General features: G+C 46.8%; 1 protein-coding gene across 2 annotated transcripts in view; it reads left to right on the top strand.

Annotated features, from left to right (window-relative positions):
• gli2a (GLI family zinc finger 2a) overlaps positions 1-22,527 on the top strand; it is a 57,506-nt gene that overhangs the window by 29,952 nt on the left and 5,027 nt on the right. For both annotated transcript variants that reach the window (XM_083681423.1, XM_083681424.1), the window contains 10 exons: positions 56-161; positions 6,359-6,561; positions 8,577-8,768; positions 14,952-15,153; positions 15,333-15,528; positions 16,531-16,641; positions 17,489-17,629; positions 20,269-20,418; positions 21,172-21,336; positions 21,607-21,870. In XM_083681423.1, coding sequence (XP_083537549.1) covers positions 56-161; positions 6,359-6,561; positions 8,577-8,768; positions 14,952-15,153; positions 15,333-15,528; positions 16,531-16,641; positions 17,489-17,629; positions 20,269-20,418; positions 21,172-21,336; positions 21,607-21,870 — 1,730 coding nt within the window. The remainder of the gene's footprint in view (positions 1-55; positions 162-6,358; positions 6,562-8,576; positions 8,769-14,951; positions 15,154-15,332; positions 15,529-16,530; positions 16,642-17,488; positions 17,630-20,268; positions 20,419-21,171; positions 21,337-21,606; positions 21,871-22,527) is intronic.

The following is a 22,527-nucleotide window of genomic DNA, read 5'->3' as shown; positions in this document are numbered from 1 at the left end:
TCTTCACCCTTCTTTTCTCCCCCTCTATCCCTCTTTCCTTTCCTCGGTCTCACAGGTCCTCATCACATATTCCCTACGTTTCACACGCCCATCCCGATTGACATGCGTCACCATGAGGGGAGGTACCATTATGAGCCACACCCCCTCCACGCCATGCACGGGTAAGCCTCCTAATTCTACCTTGGTCACAATGGGAAGGAAGACCTCAATCTTAGGAGGGGAAAATGGAAGATAATAACATACATTTATACATATACACACTTGATACACACTGCGCTTCCCGCTAAGCTCTAGTGTTAAAGTTGCCATGTATTTTTATTTATTTGTGTATTTTATAAAGTAAGAGTAAAGAGTACTCAAGTACTTAAAAAAGAAAGTCATGCGATTACAAAAAATGTCAAATGCCCATCCCTAGTTCAGGGTATTCAGTGCATCATAAGATGTAATGTTAGTTAGTGAGTTTCAGATCCACTTCAGTTGTGTTATTCAGTGAGGTAAATGTTGATTGAGGTCAATCATCACACTACAGTGGTTTATCCTTCTCTGGTTGGGAGATTCCTCTCCCATCGTCAGTGCCAGAGGTAGAGAAGCCCTTCCAGGGCGGAGAAAGGAAGCCAACTCCATATCAAACACAGATGAGACAGAGAGAAACGAGAGGAGAAGAGCCAGTTTAGCACCGATACAACAGAATGTTAACATTTCCGCTTGTATCTCCCCTGCTTACATTACACGGTGTGGGTTTTGGACAGCTCTGTGGTACAGGAGCATTGGCCAGAACCCTACGCTATGGCGCACTGCCAGGACACATCCTCTTCCTATTAGAGGAGCTCCACTGAGAGGGATCCATCAGATGGACAGACAGACAGAGTGTGTGGGAGAATGCTTGGCTCCATTCAGCCCTTCTCTCACATAGCCTATTACAGCAGTTGGACATACAGACAGACAGACAGACAGTCAGACAGACAGACAGACTCACTGCACAGTGAGGTCCATGTGATGTCAACAGCAAGCTGGGCACACAGCCAGAGGGCAGCAGGGTTACACTCTACCTTGTCTGGCACACTGTCATTCTGTCTCTAAAGATTGTAGTGTTTGAATTGTCAAGCAGCCCTACCGTATCCAGCAACCTAGTGCTCTGTAACAGCATTTCATATTTAGTATTTCTACTAAATGGACTGAACAATCTTGTTTATGTTTGTCACTCTGCCTCCAGCCACACTGACTCCTTTCTTTCACGCCCCATTCTATTTAGTTGTTACTGAAAAGTTTGCTCTACTTAACATTGCCAGCCCCTCGATATGCTTATCTTAAAATCCATGAAGGGGGAAGGGAAAAAATCTATAGGCATTGTGCTGTTACATTTAAATTCACAGATGTGATGGTGATACATACTTTGTACCCATGGCGGCAGAGCTATTCATCACTAGAAGAGCACGGGAGTGGGAGAGAAAACACTGTCTGTACTCTGGCTGTGTTGATTAATGTGATTTGATCTTGACAGTGCTCCCCTAATTCATCAAGACCTTGATCTAGCTGTCTTTTCCTCTGCCTGTGCCAAATTCATCTAATTACGGGTGCATTGCTCGGCAAATTAAGTGCAGTGTCGTTTGTTGGCGTGCCGCGGAGCTTTGTTATCCACTCGTTGCAGAGTGTCAGGGGTCCCCTTCCTGTCGGCCCAGAACATGACAGCTCCATACAGAACCCCTTCATCACTGTTTGCATGTAACATAATGAGGGCGCAGGTCATTCTGTCAGAGCTGTCATAGGCTGAGCTAGCTATGGGACTACTCCTGCTTCCTGCACTGTTAGGGAGGCCTGCTGCCACACTACCTGGCAGACAGAGCAGATATTCAGATACACTTGCATTAGACTACACACTACACCAGATACCTGGAAAGAAAATACCTAGAGCATTCTTTTTTTTTTTGGGCCGGATTGGACTGGAACATTTATGATGCATTCATTGGTTCACAGTAGGCTACAGCACTTGCTTGAAGACAGCTCTGATGCGCTATGTACAGCAGACTGTTGACATGGGCATCCTCTCTGTGAACCCACAAGTCAAAGCAGCCAGCCTCCCTGCCAACATGTTTGAGGGGGTAATTAGTATCCAACATCCAGCCTTCCGTTCCCAGAACCTCAACGACAACACAACGGATGAGAAAAACAGATCCCAACTCATTCCAGGACTGGTATTTATTCTTTTTGGGAGGCAGTTAGAAATTGCAGCATTGAAGTGAAATCTGCCCAAGGTTTTGTGTGGTGTAGCTGTGACTGTGGTCTGCACCAACCCTGTCTCCAAACAGATGCGGTCCCGCTCACCAGGCTGTCAGGCTGCTCTAGGTTGGCCTTGGAATGTGTTGATTAAATGGATTTTTCCAGATCAACCATTGTTTTTTTGGTTTGGTTTGTTGGCATGGGAAGGCGGGGCTGATCCTCAGGGTGCTGATTGGGTGCCACTGCGTTGACAGACTGTTTTCTTATGCTGTTCGAGCATTTACTCGGCACTAATGTGAAGATTTAAATGCTCCTGTGAATTACTGCGAGGAATGCATTCATGAAAGGACAGAAGCAGCTATCAATCAAATGCTGTGTGACAAATCAATAGCCAAAGATGTCATGATTTATCTCATACCCTTAACATAATTTGCACTTGGTTGCAGTACTGCTCATGTCACGGTGTAGAAATAGAATAATAGATAATTGCTCTCAACTGTATGTAGCCTACAGTACATCATTATATTACAGACGATGTCTCTAGCGTATGTTTCTGGGTCATCTCTTTGTCTGTACACACAGTCCTCTTCTAAAGAATAGTACATCAAGTTTGTGTCCAAATCCACGGCATCGCGATGAAGGCCCCAAAAACAACTACAGTAGGAGCTCACCGCAGCCCCTGTGGGGTACAGAGTGATTTATCTCAATCCGAGCGCCTGCCCAGAAGTACAGACGAGAGTATGTCACATCGTAATTCATCTCCTGAGCCAGTAGGGAACATGCCAGAGAGGCAAATACAAACTTGTTGGCGGGCAAGGCAGGGAGCAATGCACTGAAGCTGGATGCCTGCATATAACCTTAGGCGCGAGGGAAGAAGACAGGGTCTAGGCAATGGGATCCTTTAGTTCCCCCACCCTGCACCCTGGAGTTATGAGACTGAAAAGTCTGGTTCAGAGAAGGAACTGAATATAGATGGCATAACTATAACATCTGTCCAACTAACCTACACCAAACACCTACACAAACTGGCCTTCCTCTACTTCTCTCTCTCACTCTCTCTCTCACACACACACACACACACACACACACACACACACACACACACACACACACACACTAGAATGCACTTACTGTACTCATAGGCTTTTGAAGCTAAACAAGCAATACCTTGTCCAGATGCACCTTTTCACACTAGAAATTCAACAATAGGATGAAAGAGGGTACAATAAGCATGTAATCATACAGTGACGCAAACAACAATTACCTAAAGTGGAAATGTTCTATAGTTAGTTTGGCTGGAATCACTCTCTCTCCCTCCGCCAACAGAACAGAAAGAGACAATGATAAAGAGTTGACTGTCTCCCTTTTACTGTAGTTACAGTACATCAGACCAGCCACCCATGGTGCTATGATGGAACTCCTTTAAAATGACAGGCCTTCTGATTAAGAGACAGCTCTCCCAGACTCCTTTACTTAGAGACATGCATACTCTCTCTGTGACATCAGTGGAAAAACAGTTCAAGTAAGGTCTTGTCAGAAAGAGGGCGGATCGACAAGGCTTCAATAATGGTACCTGTCAAAGAGGCCTCCTATTTGTTGTTCCCTGACAGGTTAGGTTGTAAATTTTACCTTATTACCAAGAACTCAAACACGCACTTGGTGACTGGCATGATTTATTTGCAGTATGTGTTCACATGTAATGCTGTCTTATAAAATGAGTAGATGAGACAAATATGGTTTGTTGATGGAGATGATGAATACAAAGGCTGAATATTGTTATTGGGTACTTGGCCACCAAAATGTTATCAATTTTAACAGATTTTTGATAAACACTTTACATTACAAGTTACTATACCTGTGTAGTAACACTATAACTACTCTAGTAACAACATTTAACAATAAAAGTCGTGTTAGTTGTTTATATTTTCTCTTCACCTCAACCTCAGTAAGATTCCACATAAGGAGAGCATTCACATCCACAACACTTACAAAAAATGGCTATCACAGTTTCAGTTAAGTTTACGAACGTATTGCAAATACTGGATGGAGGTCCAAAGCCACTGTATAAACACAACATGGCTTCTTAACAGGCTTCAATGTTGATAAAGAATCTGACATTTAAAATGTCCACTTGTGTATTCTCTGTGTGTTGGTGCTTTGCGGCTGAGGTCTGGACCACAGGAGTGTCAGCCCAGGTCTTAGGAGACACAACACCACGGATCTCACAGCGGTGAGCGGGGAACACTGCGGCTAAACATGAGCGATGGTGACCAGCATGATCAGTAATACATTACCCCCAGACAGATAAGAGCGCTCTGCTGCCAGTTTAAGAAAGCAGACCGTCAGTTGAGCCAAAGGATATCTGAAGGGCTTTTGCCAGCCTCCCTGTGCGCTGTGTGGAAAGGGAGGGAAGCGTGTTTTTTTGTGTATGGAGCGTCTGTTTCTTCTCAGCTCCCCCAGAACAGAACAGAGAGCTCTTTATGGCCGTCCATTGGAGGGGGTTGACGGCAGAAAGTTGGCCCACAGACAAGGCTGGTAGTCTGTAGGCGTTTACTGGAAACGCAGAAAGGCCTGGGTTGGGTTGGGGGCAGGTTGGCTTCTACACAGAGAGGGTATGAATGAGAGACTGAGGTGGACCAAGACCCTGCCAAGAACGCAACATCTCAGACCCACCTTTCAGACCCTCCGCCACCATATTGCCCGGCCAGCCTCACTCATCCCCACAGAGTTTAGTGATTTAAGATCACTACCCAAATCCACACAATTTAGAGGCAGAAATCAGTATTTCAACATTTACGTAATGTACTCTTGACATGCATCACCATTTACTATGCTTGAGACACAAAACAATATTTTAGTCCAAGGTCAAATTCTATCTAGCATACATGATAATCATTACAACTAATGCAAGGTAACACATTACCGTCTCGGTGAACACACATTCTTTTCCCTTTACAATCTCTTCTGAGCTAAATTAAAGTCAGGCCATTGTGGTCGATTTTTTCGCATTGCCTGCAACTCATCAATGTAGCAGACTTCTAGTCTCAGCCCTCCACCCTCCCCCGAGGACTGCATACTGGTGACTCATTACGCCGGTCATTTCCTTCTGCTTGGAAAGTGAGGGGAGTCTAATGAAGTGTGAGGACGCGGACGGGCCTGCGTTGTTTAACACGGTCTGACATCTCCTCACAGCAGCCCGTGGGCCTCAGCAGCAGCAGCAGACAGACAGTTGAGGTGTGTGAGAGTGTGTTGGTGTGGAAGGGGAAGAGCCTGTAGCTGCAGGCCATGGCCAGGCTTTTATCAACGCAGGCTGGCCGGGTAGTTCTCTGATCTACCACTGAGGAGAAAGAGAGAGAGAGAGAGAGTGACATCCTCCTCCAGGTGTTCCACTGCCACACACTGAGTAGACGACAGGCCAGATTAGACCCATAGAACACAGGAATACAAGAACATATATTATCTCTGTGATTAGACCCAACTCCAGATGCACACTGGTACCCCTTCAAAGAACTGTGCCAGCGGCTATCAGACATACAGTATTCAGTGTTCTGCCTTAAGGAGGTATCAAGAGTTACAGCACCCACCTGTCTATGTTCCAACAAGCAGGCTGCTGTTACCTGCCAACTGATGACAAATGTATGTTCTGATGCGACCTGTGGTGATTAGTGAACTTCAAACGTGGTGTCTTGTTATATTAATATGGAAGCCTAAAGGTGGCCAGCCTGACGCTGAGTTTGAACACTTGGATGTGCTGTCTTCATCACTGAGCTAAATCGCTTACGAGACACTCTCTGGCTCTGCCCACCCAAACAGCAGGCTTCCTATTCGGCCTGAACTGTAGTCTTAACACCTTCAGTCTCAACTTGTTCATTGCCACAGGCACTAATCGGAGGAGTATGAGAAGAGATCATTGTTACATATCAGACGTGAAAAAAAGAAGAAAAGCTGTGGAACTGGATTGAGGTTTCAGGGACGGACCAGACAGACAGACGCTAACATATCTCCCTCATATAGACTTAACTTTACCTATCAAATGTTAATTAAGGTCTATGCTGTGCTTAGGCATGACTCCTGTGTTTTTTTACTCATTCACTCACTAACTCACTCATTCTCCACCCTTTCTCTGTCTCTCTCTCCCCAGACCTCCAGGACTAACAGGCAGCCCGGTCATATCAGACATTTCCCTGATCCGTCTGTCCCCCCATGCTGCTGGAACAGGGGAGTCCCCCTTCAGCCCCCCACACCCCTACGTCAACCCCCACATGGAACACTACCTACGTTCCATGCACAGCAGCCCCACCCTGTCCATGATCTCAGCCGCCAGAGGACTCAGCCCTGCAGAAGGTGAGACACACACACACGCATGTGTACTCTCACACACACGCACGCACAGACACACACACACAAAAATCACGTAAATAACATACAGTTCTCCATGTTGTATCACACCCACAGTTGTCAGATAATGTTTATTTTGTTTACAAATGCTAAATGTCAGTTAAAAGTAAAAACATTTTTTTTTTTTTTTAAATATTATTTAGGAATTTCAGTTCACATGCCCTTTCACATATCGATGGGTGTTAATAGATTTACAGCATACAGTCAGGGCAACATGAAGGTGAGATGAGAAAAGAGTGTTTGAGGTAAATAACTTTATTGATCCGGTTCACTATAAACACTGGGAGAGAGTCTGTCTGGCACACATGATCCCACAGAACTGTGATAATTGTGGTAATTAGTCTAACACCTAATACACTCTGCAACGTAAAAGTTTCTGCTTTCATCCTCTCATGTTAGGGTGTGTGTGTGTGTGTGTGTACGTGCGCCTGTGTACGTACACGTAAGTCTGCGAATGAGTGTTTGGGTATTGGAAACCATGGAAATTAACAAAGACAAACAGAGCCAGTGAGCTTGGGCTGTATTGAGTTTACGTGATGATAGCCCTGTCCTCACAGCCCTGTTCCACCAACAGGTTGGAGAGAGGCCTGAGATAAATCACTGAGTACACTCTGTCGGTAATAATGGCCCTCATGCTTTTAGAAGAAGCAATGCGGAAGAGATCCTGTCACTGATAAAGCGGCAGGCAAGTATGGCATAAAATGGAGGGCATTAACTCCAGTGAACATAAATAAAGTCTGTGTTACCGTGGAGCCGATTGGACCATAGATAATCCCTGGATAGGATACCTGTCGTGAACTTGTTTTTAATAAAGTTTTAGCTGGTAACCCAAACTGCGTTCTACGCACTTTTTCTTTTCTTTTTTTTTTTTTGCAGAATTAACTTTTATTTAATTCCAGAAGAAAATTGCATTTTCAAGAAATGTCCACTTGCTTGGTTGTCAGTGGAGTCTATGTCTGATACAACATAGTGATTGTCTGGCAGTAGAGAGAGCGCGCTTACCAGGCTAGGTCTGTCTGTTAGATTCTCTGGCTGATGGTGAGCTGGTTTCACTGGGACGGCTACAGGGTTTATCTGCTAGCTACCCTCCGCAACCCTCCCCAGTGTGTCCAGTCCCCACAAAGCTCCTCGCTGGAAGTGGTAATGTGATCTGGCAAGCATGGAGAAAGTAAACGAGATGGCTGAGCTGCCAGGCCAGCACAAACACACGCCTGTTCTCCATTACCACAACCTGGTCTAATTGGTTCTGAAATATCAGGTTTGGTGTAAGCCTTGGTTTTGGCAACAGAGAGAGGAAGGGGCTCCAACCTTGTTTAACAGGAGAGACGTTAGCCCCTGACTTATCCATAGGCGCAAATGGGGAGCAGGGAGCAGGGGGAGGGATGCAGTCAGGGTTAACCCATAGCAGCTCATGAAGTAAAGAAAGAAAGAAAAACAAATCCATCCCTCACTCTTATAGCCCCTGACACTTTTAAATGTGGGTTTACTGCGTGCAGGTGTTAACACGTTCAACATCAATATTACCGTTGTGCTCAAGGGTTCCCTTCCAATATGTATAGCTACCCATTTATGTATTTATGTGTTTGTGTGTGTGTGTGTGTGTGTGTGTGTGTGTGTGTGTGTGTGTGTGCATGTGCGTGTGTGTGTGCATGTGTGCGCGCGCGTGCGTGTGTGTGTGTGTGTGTGTGTGCAAAAAAGCAGTCTGCCGCAATTAATTTATGTACGAGAGGGAAGCGCAGGAATGTGATATTCACTCCTTCTATTTCTTCTTCCTCTGCTCCCCAGGGTAATTTACACGCCCAAGCAAACCTCAAAGACTTCAGCCATTTTTTATCAAAGCCTATTGCCCCCCAGGCATCTACAGTAGCATAGATCTTCAAACAGGTGAAGCAATGCATTGATCCCCTCTATCCCTTCCTCTCTTGTCTGTCTGTATGTCCTCTCAACCCTCTCTACTGCAGTGACCCACGAGCACCTAAAGGAGCGCGCTCTCTTCAGCCTCCCCCACCCCCCTCCGGGGGCTAACCCCACTGAGTACTACCACCTGATGGCCAGCCAGAGGAGTCCGTACGGGGACCTGCTCATGCAGACGGGGGCGGCTGCAGCGGCAGCAGCAGCAGCCCACCTACCTGACTACATCAGCCCTGTTGATGGTGAGAGCCCAACCGTGTACCTTATAGTCCCTTCACTGTGATAGCAATGATCAGATAACACTTCACATTGAAGTTGCTGTGTTCTCATCATCTGCATACCAACTTCTACACCTTTTATGAAGGCACACTTCACACAAAGTGTTACCGATATCCATATGCAACACTGCAACAGTAACAGCCCACAACCTTTTTACCCTTTGTGCTTAGCTACAGGTTTGTTTCTCTTATGCTTGTCATACATGCCCTCTCTTTTGTGTGGAAGACTTCCCCCACATCAAAGGGAGAGGAGCTTTTTTGGACTTATAAAACATGACTCATAGCAGGGGGGCGTACATATAAACACTATAAGCCCTCAGGCTGGGGACTCGTAAAAATGATGTTCCCCCAATGTAGGCCTCTCGTTCACACAGTGATTCAGGTGTGCTACACTGTTATGAGTAACATCCTACACATCCACAGTAACCTTAAAAGGGCAGCCATGTCTGTCGGGGGCAGAGACAGAGAGAGAGAGAGACAAAGAGACAGAGAGAGAGATTTGGCAATGGAGGTACAGTATAGCAACAGATGCCAGGGCTTCTTCCATCTCTGTTCTCTGTCTGTTTCTCTGTCAGTGTTATGGCAGGTAGAAACCTGTGTTCCCTACTCTCTCAATCTAATAGCACGTATAGAGACTGGGATCATTGAATGACAGTTTGACAGACAGAGGCTGACAGAGACATGATTTTTGCACGATAGAGAGACCTGGGCCTATGACCAAACTGATGGTAAGGCCTCACATGGCTGATATAGGATCAGGACCAAGGTTCTGATTTGAAATGCATCCAGGAATCCGTCAGCTAGATGTATGAATTGGTAATACAGTGCAATGAGTGGAAAACGGTCCATGAAAGAAAACCTTTCGTAAGCGATAATGAAACACATTTGTTGGCAGCCACTCCTGGTACAGTATCCATATCACTTTCATCCTGTCCAACCACCCAAGGAATGAGTGAATCTAACAGTTTGCATCTCCTCTCTCCAAACCCTTGCGTGACGCCAACGCAAGAATCCTCACGCTTACATTGGAAAGCGGCCCAACGGCGGGTCCCACTCCAATTAACCGTTTAAAATTACCCCAATCACTTAATCAAACACGGAGAGCTACGCTAGGGCATGGAGGTTGTTGCCCCCTCTCACCCCCACATCCCCCCCTCCCCCACACCCCCATCTCCACCAGTGACCGCCACTGAGCTGCCTGCCCACACTTGTTTGGGGAGGTTGTTTGTTCAAACACCCACCACCACCGACACACACAGTACACAGCCTGCTTGCCTGCTCCCTCCCTGTGGCAGGTTTATTTGGTGTTCCCTCCTGGCTGGACTGATGTGGTCACACTCCCGGCACTCTCAGGCTTGGCTTGGGGCTCTCCAGAGCAGCCCACAGACACAGGGCCTGTATTGACCCAGCCCGCCAGCTAATGGTCCAGCAGACGGCCTGGCGAATAAAGAGCCTCATTTACTGCAGAGAGGGCGATAAATATGCGTCGAGACCCCGCCGTTTGTTTTGGAAGGCAGCGCTGATAAAATTCATATGCATATTTAAAAATCAATTTATGCTCTAATAAATTCAGTGGACCTACCACAAGAGCGAGTCCTCAGTGAACCCAGAATACGGCTCCTTCTCTTTCCCAGCGATTCCCGCTAGCCCATTACCAGATATGAGAGAGCAGGGTTTTAAGGTTTTGACTGTAAAATAGTGATCGTTGTTGTAAAAGTGAGAAATGTGTGCACGGAAAGTTCTGGAGACTCACGTCAGTGCCAGTGAGCCCATTATCAAATATGAGAGAGCAGGGTTTTAAGGTTTTGACTGTAAAATAGTGATAGTTGTTGTAAAAGTGAGAAATGTTTGCACGGAAACTTCTGGAGACTCACGTCAGTGCCAGTGAGCACTGTAAAGTCTTAAAACAGTCGGCTGTTCTTATAGCTGCAGAGGGCAAAATGTATGGTTTTCACTTGTACAGTAATTTGCCATTCAGCACATTATAACCTGGTCTTAGGTCACCTTACCGCAGGAATGTTATTCTATTGCACTAAAAATGTCATAATGAAGTTGTCCAGCCTGTCAGAGCTAACAACTTGCATGCTTGTCCCATTGCGTGGTAGCCTACTGTACTCTTTCCCCATCAGAAAAACACAATTGATGTGAACAAGCCAATGAGATCATACAGTATGACCTGACATCTTGGGCAACACTGTCTGAGAATACAGTATCTCTGTGCTCTTCCACCCACACTGTGGACCACGGGTGCCATGTACAGGCAGCAGTGTGCCCTGACAAGCCTGCTAAACAAACACCAAGGTGTCCTGCCTTTGGTTGCGTGAGCCATGGCGAAACGCTCCGCCGCCATGCCAATTGCGTATCGGTGCCAATGGCATGCTCTTACACGTTAATCACTGCCCGTGTGTGACGGGCCAACACGCAGACTGAAAGAACAGTCTCCGCTAAAACAACAAAGACCAATTTCCCCTAGACACAAGGATTTCCACCAGACCGGGAGGGACACGTTCCTGAGCCCTTTGTGTACCTAAAGTAAATCTATTGCGCGTGCAATGTTATGAGTGGTCTCACCCAGTGACGTCCAATAGAGGGGAGATGGGAAATGCCGGCCCCTGGGTGGATGAAGATGTAAATAAATAAATCTGTCAGCATAACCACAGGCCCAGGCCTGGCTCATCGCCAGACAGACACTCGGCCAAAACACAGGGACCACGGATCATAATGGGTTGTCCAGGACAGGAGCTTTTGGATTAGCATTTATACCCCTCTCTGTGTAAACGTAAAGAAGGCTACATTATGTCTTATTGGTAAACTTTCAGTGGACCGTGCCAAAACAAGGGAAGGAGGGGGAGGGAGGGAGGGATGGATGGATGGAGGGAGGGACAGAAGGAGGGCCATAGAGAAAAATAGCAGAGGAGCTGGCTGGAAAACGTTGAAGGTCCCATGACAATAGCTGCTGCCAAAGTAAATGTCTGCCATCCAGAGGAAAAAGAGATCCTAGTGTTGGGGGAGGAAGAGACTGAAAGAGGGAGGGACTGAGAGGGGTGGGAGGGGGGAGGGGGGAGGGGGGGGGGGGCTATCGTCCATCCCCCTGACTACATACACAAACACTTACTGTACGAGTACACATGAACACACGCAGAAGTATGTGCGCACACACACTAACACAAAGCTGGCTTTAGCAGGACACTGGGGGCTCATAGAGGATCCGGCGTGAGCCCCTCTAATAAAATTTGCAGTGATGGTATTAGTGCGATTTACCAGGAAAAATAAACATTCCCCTACTCCAGCCGGGGGTGGCTGTGCTGGGGCTGGGCCCCATGCTGGCAGATGCCCAGGCTGCGGTGCAGGGGTAACGGGCCTCGCACTGGGCTGCTCCACTCTCCTCCACTCTCTTCCCAATCGAGGACCAGAGCCTGGGCCTGCTTCACCTCAGCTTGGGGTCACTAGAGAGAGAGAGAGAGAGAGAGAGAGAGAGAGAGAGAGAGAGGGAGCGAGGCGGGTGGAGAAGGCCAGAGCAGTGTGGAGGCCTCTGTACATAAACTCCTAAATTACCCCACCAAACACAGCCCCTCCACAGGCCTCCACTACTGGCTCTCCTGGTGAGAACACAGAGCAGGCATAAAGAAAGCCCACTGGCTATTGAAACGGCATTCTCTCAGACTAAATACACGACTCCAAAGCCTGTTACAGTGAACAAAGGCAGCATACCTTTGTGTGCTGCTGTGTACTCCTGTGCCAACTCTCATTCAGGGGGCTTTACGGCTGCACTGGAGGGGTGGGGGGTACAGGATTAGTACCCTCCAATTACAGTATTCTGATTTTCCACAAAGCCATTTCAATTAAAACAGCAAGGCAGATGCTTAAAATAATCGCTCCCACCCCTTTTTTTTGTGAATGTGCACTCAAGTGCCTGTAATTATAAGCCCATATATCAGGCCAGATCCCCCAATTACAGCCAGAATTCCCTGTGCTTCCACAGCGCCCCAGAGAACAGTACAACTCTCTCAGCCAGCCAGCACCATCCCCACCACTGCCACTGCCGCCACCGCCGTGCCCCACACAACATCTGGTTTCTCACTCCCGCCGGAACCTGCGCACCCCTAAATTAGAGCCGCCACCCATAAAACACTCCATTGCTAAGTGTGTGCCTGAGTGACCTCGGGCAGAGCAGACAAGAACGCGACGATGACCTCCGGCACTGCTCTAGCCTATCACAGAGGCCGATGGCAGACAGGCAGCACCGTGGTCTGCCAGGCTTAAAGAAACGCTGCTCTCTCTCCTGTTGACTGAAGCTTTAACTACTGTACTGGGGGTGGAGGTTGGAGATGAGGATGAGGAGGTCTTTTAGGAAGGGTGCCCAGGGGTTGAATCCGTGTCTGGGGAGTAGGGGGTTGGGCGAAGGAGGTTGGTTGGAGGTATGATCTTGATCTTTTGGGGAGGGCCCAGGGGGTGAGGCAGGTGCCAGACTCAGAGCCCTGTTTCCTCATTTATAAAGTGGTACATTAATAAGCACATCTCCCCTGAGGTCTGTGGGTAGCAGAGATGAATAGGTCCGACCACGGCTCCATAGTGGCCCCGGCCCAGTCAGAGAGAAGGAGCCATTAGAGCCATGCAAATCTGAATACACCCCCTCACTTCTAAAAAGAATTATGAACCCGTATCTGCTGGGTAGCAACCCCCACCACACCCCCCATCTTTCCCGCTCCTACTCCCCCTCCCCCTCCCCCTCTCCCCCACAAGCCTCTTCTTTCTCAATGTGCCTAATGACACATGACACATTTATTTATTAGCCCCATAGAGGAACATTCCTGGGGACCGTTTGTTGTTTTTGCCAACTCTTTCATAAATATCTCTCACATCTCTGCTAGTTTTCATAGCTGTAACAGCCGTCTGAGGTCCTGGAGCTTTAACTAAGCACATATGCCTTTGTTTTACGACTCAGCACCTCTCAATGTAATCGTTTTAAAAGTAAGACCACAGTTTATGGCAGTTGTACTTTTGAAATAGTGGGTCCCTGGATCCATATGGTTGGACGGATTATTCATTTACCAATAAAAGGTCAGGGTTGACTGCAGGTCGATGGTGGTGTAGTTGACATACAGGCGATGTGCATGTGTTGTGGCAAGGTGTGATGGGGCTATTATGTGCTTCCTGTTACCCGCGCCTCTGATGATGCCCCCTGCAAGCCCTAATTACCCCCCCCAGCCCAGTCCTGCTCTGTGTTCTCTCACACCAAGCCTAATGCTCAGCACCTGTTGGCCCAGAGCAGCAGGCCAAACGCTGGCCCTATTCATCCCCTCCTCTGTCCCTGCCATCTAGCACCACAGGAACACACTCACTATCAATGCCACCAAAGAAAATACTACTTTTTGGACTCCCTGAAAGGGATTGATGTTTCTTTACCCTTTGAAGTGTCTTTGACCACCTGGAACTGTCAGTAAATGACTTAAACTAAAAATGCTTTGTGGCATGTCCCAATGGAAGCTTAGTACATGCATTCTTACGGACCAAAATGTATTCAAATGACGAGAAACAATCTGAAGAAATGAATGCCAAGAATAAATGTTAACACACAATACCCACAAAAGTTTATGGGAAAAGAGTTTCCCCTGTTATTTCTCTGTATTTCTGTTTTGCTCCACATCATCCAAAAACAAGGCCCACCAAGAGTTCCTTGACCTCTACCTTTTGTATGCCTTGTTATTTTAATGTTATTCAGAAATCAATTTGTTTAAATTGCCTCCATTTAACTTGCTGAAATCCAACTGCCCAAGTAAGATTCTTATCGTGGTAATTACTGTAAATGATTGGGAGTGATTAATTCTGCATAAGAGGATGTGAATCTTAAGTAGACGCCTGTATGTGAGAGATGCTGGAGATAAACTGTAGTCTAGCACCACATTGACCTCCACTAGAATGTGCCTCTGGTGAAACAGAGAACGTTCCTGCTTTCATCTCGAGTAATCCCATGGGTTTGTAACTGACCACTGTTTCTAGTAGTACACTGACATCAAGTTTAATGTTTCTTTGTAATGTTTGATGTAACTTTTCTCTCTCACAGCTATAATGCACTGTACTGTATATTTATGATAGAGAGAGAGGACCACTAATGGGTTGTGTTGGTGTGGTGTCTTCTCCCTACAGTGTCTCGGTTCTCCAGCCCCAGGCTGACCCCCAGGCTGAATCGAAAGCGAGCCCTCTCCATCTCGCCTCTGTCGGACGCCAGCATCGACCTGCAGACCATGATACGCACCTCTCCCAACTCCCTGGTGGCCTACATCAACAACTCCCGCTCGAGCTCTGCAGCCAGCAGCTCCTACGGTCACCTCTCTGTCGGAGGCCTCAGGTACACGCCCGCACTTATAGAACGCTATACTTATACAAATACATCGACAGACCTTCTTATACTGTACATGCACCTTTAATAGAGCCTCTTATCTCTAAAGCTAAGTTATTACTTTCACTTGCTATTGGCTGTATGGATGAGTGGCGTGTCGAATGACTGTCCTTTTCTCTCTCCCTCAGTCCCTCGTTCACCTTCCCCCACCCCATCAACCCCATGGCCTATCAGCAGCTTCTCAATCAACAGAGAGGTCTGAGTGCGTTCGGACACACTCCGCCCCTCATCCAGCACTCGCCCTCCTTCTCCGCACGCCAGCACGCAATGGCAGCCTCCGCCCTGGCCACCACCCACAACAGCAGCAGCCAAGAGTCAAACCAGGTGAGCCCGGCGGCCCTATTCTCTACCCCCCTACCCCCCCCCCCCCAAACACACACACACACACACACCCTCCACCACCACCCACCACCCACCCACCCCCCACACACACACACACACGAAGAGATAGGGATAGGAATCAGTTACCCCGTATAAACCAAGGGTGTCTAAATATGACAGTCTAACTTGTAAAAAAACGAATAAGAAATCATGCATGCCTTAAGTGCTTTTTGTAATCATTGGTTTGCGAGTAATTGTCATCGGCCTAAGGTCCTGGACTTTTCTCTCCTTTATCAACTTATTGTATACATTATGGCCTCTCTGAATGTAAACTTCCCCCTCATCAACCCACTCTTCTACTGACACAGACACCCATCCATTCCATCACCATCTCTATTTTAGTACTCCAGTACACACACACACACACACACACACACACACACACACACTGAGCTGAATCTACCCCTCGACAGTGATCAGAAACACATCTCCCTCTGGTTTCGAGCTAATGAAGTCAGTGTTACTGAAACCATGGACCCTCTGAACCGCAGTACTGAACTGTAGTGGTTGGGTGGGATTTGAAGACCCCCCCTCACCAACCCCCCCCCTCCCTTCATATCCTTTCTCTTCTGAGTTCTCCACAGAGACTCTCGGACTTAAAAAGGCCCTGTCTGTCTGTTGTGTTAAGAATTCATCTGAGGTTCAAAGCCCTGAGTCGTACTCTGTGGGTAATAATTTCTCCCTTTTCATATTTCGTCCTGGCTGGCGCTCATAAAGCAGTCTAAACTGTTTAGTCTCTGTGGCGGGTCGCACTCTGAGTTATTGGCCCTGGTGCTTGGCGCTCGGTGGAACCCTCACATCACCATGGAGCAGAGCTGAGCCAAGAACAACGCTGTGGTATCTCTCTGACTCCTCTATCTAACCTCTACTGCACCTCTCCCTCGCTCTCTCTCTCTCCCTCCCTCTCTCTCTCTCTCCCTCCCTCTCTCTCTGCCTCTGCTCCAGAACGCTGGCGGAGACTCGGCCGTCAGCAGCACAGTCAACCCCATGATCACCAAGAGGTCAAAGGTTAAGACAGAGGTGGAGGGACCCCGGCCCATCTCACCGTGTTCACAGGTAAATGTTTGTTTTGTTTATTAGGATCCCCATTAGATGTTGCTAATGCAGCAGATACTCTTCCTGGATCCACACATAAGAAGGATTCAAAGACAGGGGGTTGTTACTGCATGCTGATTTAAATTCGAGATGAGATACAATTCATGAGACACACTATTCCCCCATAGCATTTTTTCAGCATTTTGTATACAAGACTGTCACAGTGCGTCATGAAAAATAAAAGCTGTATGCATGCATCTGTTTTAAGGATCCAATTACAGTAAGCAGCCAAAATAATATGTTCTGTTTTCGGCAGTTCTACTGCGACTAATTGCTGTTCATATGTTCCCCTTAATTGACTATAAATAATGCACAAAAATACAGCATTTTTACCCTTGATCAATACGATGAATTGTGTTTTTATCTTATCAGCCACTTGCACAAAATCAATGTCAGATCATTTGGACGCAGATAAGATAAGCAAATGCAAAATAGTTCAGTAAAGTAAAAACCTTGCTAATGACACCCCACTATCCATCCATCTCACCTCGCTTTGCTGCACTGTAAACTGTGCCAGAGAAATGCCTCACTGAAGAATTGGCTGGAGTTTATCATCAACAGTCCCCACTACCCCCTTCTTTATACATCACTTTCTATGTCTTTCTTCTGTGTTGACGTGGTTGTGGCCGCTCCCTGATGCAGTGACAGGATTGGGGGATGATACATGGGGAGCTGTGGACAGCCTGGTCACCTGGGGGCATGCTTCGATTGATGAGGATGTTGTTGTGTGTGTGTGTGTGTGTGTGTGTGTGTGTGAGTATGTGTAACAGAGTTGTGAACTCCCTCTGACTGAGTCTTACCTACACAGGATCATGGAGGAGGGATCCTGGACCTGAGTGAGGAGCTGGACAAAGACGAGTGTAAACAGGAGCCGGAGGCCGTGTACGAGACCAATTGTCACTGGGAGGGCTGTGCCAAGGAGTATGACACCCAGGACCAGCTCGTCCATGTGAGTAGAGATCCGCTGTTGCCACTGCACCGGGACTTTAGATAAGAGAAAGTCTGAAGGCACAGACTGACAACAAAGAAACCACAAAGTAAAGAAACCACAATCAGCCATTACAACATTGGACATGTTCTGTTTTGGAGAAAAGGTACTTTCTGCTGAGCATACGCTGTATTTCATTGCTTCCTGTAGGGGTGTAAGTTGATAACGAAAAAAAGCCCTCACCCTATCCTCGTATTTTTTTTTAAAGTTGAAGTTCAAATCTCCTCTGCTCCTCATTAAAACCTCAGTGTGTTTTAAGCAAGGCAGTAACTGATCCTTTCCTGCGGCAGACACGCGCAGGGTTAATGAGCCTGTAGCTTCTCACTGAGGTACAGAGAGCTCCTGCAGCTGTGCCCCCCAACCCCTGGCTCTCAACGACCTCTGACCTTTGAACCCCAGAGGGGCGGCAGTAAATCCGTCATCATGCCAGGAGCTCTGGAACCCTGCTCCCTTCTCTTCCCTTCCCTAGTCATCCAGCCATTCTGCTTTACTCCCATAGCCTGTGATTAACACTGGGGTCTCTCCACCCTGACAGGCAGGGGGCATGTGTCAGCTTGGTGCCCAGACTGGGAGGCTCGGAGCTGGGTCCCAGTAGACCTGGAGCAGGCGGGAGCAGTATGGGGTGTCACGGGTCAGATGTATAGCCACCTCTGAGGCCCTCTCACTCCCCCTCTCTCTCGGCACTCCACAATCCTCCCTCCACAGCCCCCCAGCCCCAGTCTTCCCTGACTAAGGGCAAGCCCAGACCAGTCCCAGCCCCAGCCCCAGTCCAAGTCCCAGCCCTATTCCCAGTCCCAGCCCAAGCCCCAAGCTCAGCATCCATTCTCCTCCTCTAACCAAGCCTGACAGGATTAGAGCATAGTTCTGGGGCCTGGTCTGATGTGGGGTGTGGATGGACATGGTGAGACAAACACATACCACAACCCTCTCTGGGAAAAGGGAATGGAAAGCTGGAAGTTTAGCCATAAAACATGTCAATTGATAAATACGGTTTTATCAAAGAATGTATGCATTTAAAAAGAGGATGTGTAATGAATCATTTTCTTGTGCATTTGTCTCTACGTGTTGTGTATGTACTGTAGCTGTACTGTGGACATCTGCGGAGGTAATAACTGGAAGTTGATGCCAAGATCTTGACAGTGTTCATCCCCTTCTGCACACTCTGCTTGTCGTTCCAAGGTTTCACACAGTGTTCTCACCATGCAAGTGAAATCACACACCTTGAAAAAAACCGAAATTATGGCATAGTGCTCGCTTCTATTTACCCAAAGTAATCCTTCCCAATAGCCCTAAATTATGGTTTCAGTGAGTACATGGCTGAAAATGGATGCCTGCTCCAGGCCACACACTTCTATCCACTCCTCTTCTAAAAAAGATCCGGGCAGGATCCTCAACCACCAACCCACTCAGTGGGTGGACATGAAGAGAGGATGGAGTCTTGCACCATTTGCTTTTGCTTGTGACGAAGTGGCCACATAAGTAGAGCATTGTGAGGGTAGATGTCCGTAGGAAATGAAGTGGTTTGTCTGGGTGTGTGAGTATTTGCATGTGGTGGACTGGATGTGTGTGGACTGGAGGAGTTGGGCTCTGTATGTGGTGTGTGTGTGTGTGTGTGTGTGTGTGTGTGTGTGTGTGTGTGTGTGTGTGTGTGTGTGTGTAATATGAGTTAGTAGTTGGGGGTCTAAGGCCTCTTGGGCCCGGGGGAGTGTGGTATAATTAAGGGCTCAGTAGAAATGGAGGGGTAGGCCTGGTAATCCTACTGAGTGGTCTTGCATGCCTCGACAATAAGGCAGGAATAGCAGAATGCACCCCTTCCTCCTTCCGACCACAGTTACAAATTTAACACAATTCTTCGAGACAAAAACTCACTCATACAATAATAATGTTTTTGAAACACTCTGAAAAAATTGATGCATCTCTTCTCTCTGGGACCCTTTACATTTGCAATTGTCCTAACTTTCATCCATCCAAGTTTGTATAAATAGATTAATATCCCAAAACTAAAATCAACCATTCAAGCATGGGAATCTCAGAGCATGGTATTTTACACCCGGTTGAGTGAGATTTGTAAAATCTCAGGTGTGACAGGTTGGTTGTCAGTGTAGCTCTTGATGTTAATTCCTCCTAGGAGCTGAGGAAGTCCACTTTCTCTGATGTACGGCCTGAGAAAACACCACTGCTACTGCCCATCACAGCCCTTTGTCTCAATGTGACAAATGGAAAATCACTGTAGGCCATGATTGATGGCACTGTCACTCTTGGTGTGGGGAAGTGGGGGAGAGCATGTCCTCCTTGGTGGGAACAAAGACAGGAGGCCTGCTCTTACAAGCTCTTTGCTGACTCGTCTCACTCCTCCACACACACACACACACACACACACACACACACACAAAGCCCACCACAAGTCAGCAGGAAGGAGCTAACCAGCCTTGTCAAAAATGTAAACATGGATGGCCAAATCCAGGATATTAGGCTGACCTATAAGAGTGTTGACCTATGACTCGTGGTTAATGTCTATCCCCCAAGGAGGGTGACATATGGGGAAGTGACTGTGTATTGCACACTGTAGTTATTGTATTGAATCCCTGTTCTCTTTGCAGCATATCAATAACGATCACATCCATGGTGAGAAGAAGGAGTTTGTGTGTCACTGGGATGAGTGCTCGCGAGAACAGAAACCTTTCAAGGCGCAGTACATGCTGGTGGTCCACATGCGCAGACACACAGGGGAGAAGCCACACCAATGCTCAGTAAGGACACCATTTCCTGTCTTGCACCTTGTGTAACATACATTTCATCATTATCTGAAGTTACGGTTCTGCTTTGTCCCCTATACAAACAGTATAGTACATACCATTATCTAAAGTGTGAACATTTTTTCTCTGAAGTGGTTATCATCCTCATGTGGATGAGTCGTCTCGAGTTCATCCGTTACATGTACTGCTAGATGATCAAATTCAGTGTCTAGTTTTTCAGCTTCAAAGCTCAAAGCCTATGAGTCCATTAAAAGACAACTTCTGAGAAGGCTTCACATATCTGATTGACAGGATAGGGATGTAATTAAACTCTAAAGAGAAGTAGGGGCCATGGGTCCTTATTACTGTATAGCTTGTAAATCCCACATGCATCCCATTCAGACCATCTCCCTCTCTCTAGTAGATTCAAGTCTTTTTGAAGGAGGGATCTTTGGCTTTAATGTCCACTTTTTGAGCTTATCTAATTTGATCCCATTTCACACTTCCTGCCAATTACCCAGGGCAAAGTGTGCTCTGATAGAATAGCAAATTCTAGTGCAAAACAGTGCATAAGACCACAAAACACGGAAACACACTTTGTTTCAATCAAGCTCCACACATAGCTTAAATAATGCTTTGTAATAATGCTTTTCTCAAAGAACAAATACTTGTGTGTGATATATTGTATGTATCAGGGTGTCTGAGTCTCTGAAACTATAACTCTCACCTTGTATGTCTCCCTTTCTCCTTATCTCTGTGTCTCTTTAGTTTGAAGGATGTGCAAAGGCCTACTCCCGCCTGGAGAACCTCAAGACCCACCTCCGGTCCCACACTGGGGAGAAGCCTTATGTGTGTGAACATGAAGGCTGCAACAAGGCCTTCTCCAACGCCTCGGACAGGGCCAAGCACCAGAACCGCACGCACTCCAATGAGGTAGGACCTCTTACATGGTCAATCAGCTCAGAGATACTTTACACACTATATTCACCAATCCACCCTGTAGATCAAATGTCTATTTGATTTCATTGTGTATTTGTTTTCTAAAGCAGTGCAGTCAATTTCTTATCACTCAAAAACAATCCAGCACTCAGTTAATATCCACACATTTTGTATATACTTTGAATGGGGAGAAAATGACCATCAAAATTAGGTTAGATTTTGTTCTTGTTAAAAAACAGTATTTTCAACAACTCCTCTCCACAGAAACCCTACGTGTGTAAGATCCCGGGCTGTACCAAGCGCTACACAGACCCCAGCTCTCTTAGGAAGCACGTGAAGACCGTCCACGGGCCTGAGGCCCACGTCACAAAAAAGCAACGTGGCGACATACCCCCCAGACCCCAGCCTCCCAAAGGAAATGGAGAGAACGAGGCAAATGCCAAACCGAGCGGTAGAGGTCTGGAGGGCAAGACAGAGGGAATAGAGGACTGCCTGCAGGTCAAGTCTATCAAGACAGAGAACTCTATGGTAAGATTTTGTGAGCTGTTTAATCTATGACACTCTGCCCGCTTTACTTAACATTGATCTTGACTGACAATTATGAATATTCACACCAATATAGAGTTGTTTTTCATACTGTAGTCAAATATGGACATTTTACCTTCTACCAGTTCACATTTCATACCTTACTAACACTGATCTAACTGCTCATGGACTATCTTCCTCCTAACTCACTTCTCTGGACTCTTGAATGTGCTTCTCTATCCCTTAACACCTTTCCTAATGGACAGGCTTCACTGAGGTGAGCATTGCCACTGTTCTCTTTCTCTCAATGCTTTCTAACTCTGATGAAAATACTGAACCAAAATTTCTAAATAACACCTTATTATTTATAGAAAAGGACATTACACAAGGCATTCTCAATGAGTCTCTGTTTGAAAATGTTTATCGTAACTACTGTAGATGGAGTATACTGTGAACCCCATTCCCTTGCAGAAACACACATACACACACACACACACACACACACACACACACACACACACACACTTTATTCAGTTCTATTCCTCTGTGGCTTAGAGATCTGACAGTAATCTCTTCTGGGCGATGATAAAAGTCGTTATCAAATTAATATTCAAAAACTGGGACTGTTCAGCACATGCTGAACAAATAGTGCCAGAAATC

This window comes from Argentina silus, assembly GCF_951799395.1.
Source record: "Argentina silus genome assembly, chromosome: 12".
Taxonomy (NCBI): domain Eukaryota; kingdom Metazoa; phylum Chordata; class Actinopteri; order Argentiniformes; family Argentinidae; genus Argentina; species Argentina silus.
The sequence above is the reverse complement of the archived record's forward strand: the minus strand, read 5'-3'. Positions and strand labels throughout refer to the sequence as shown.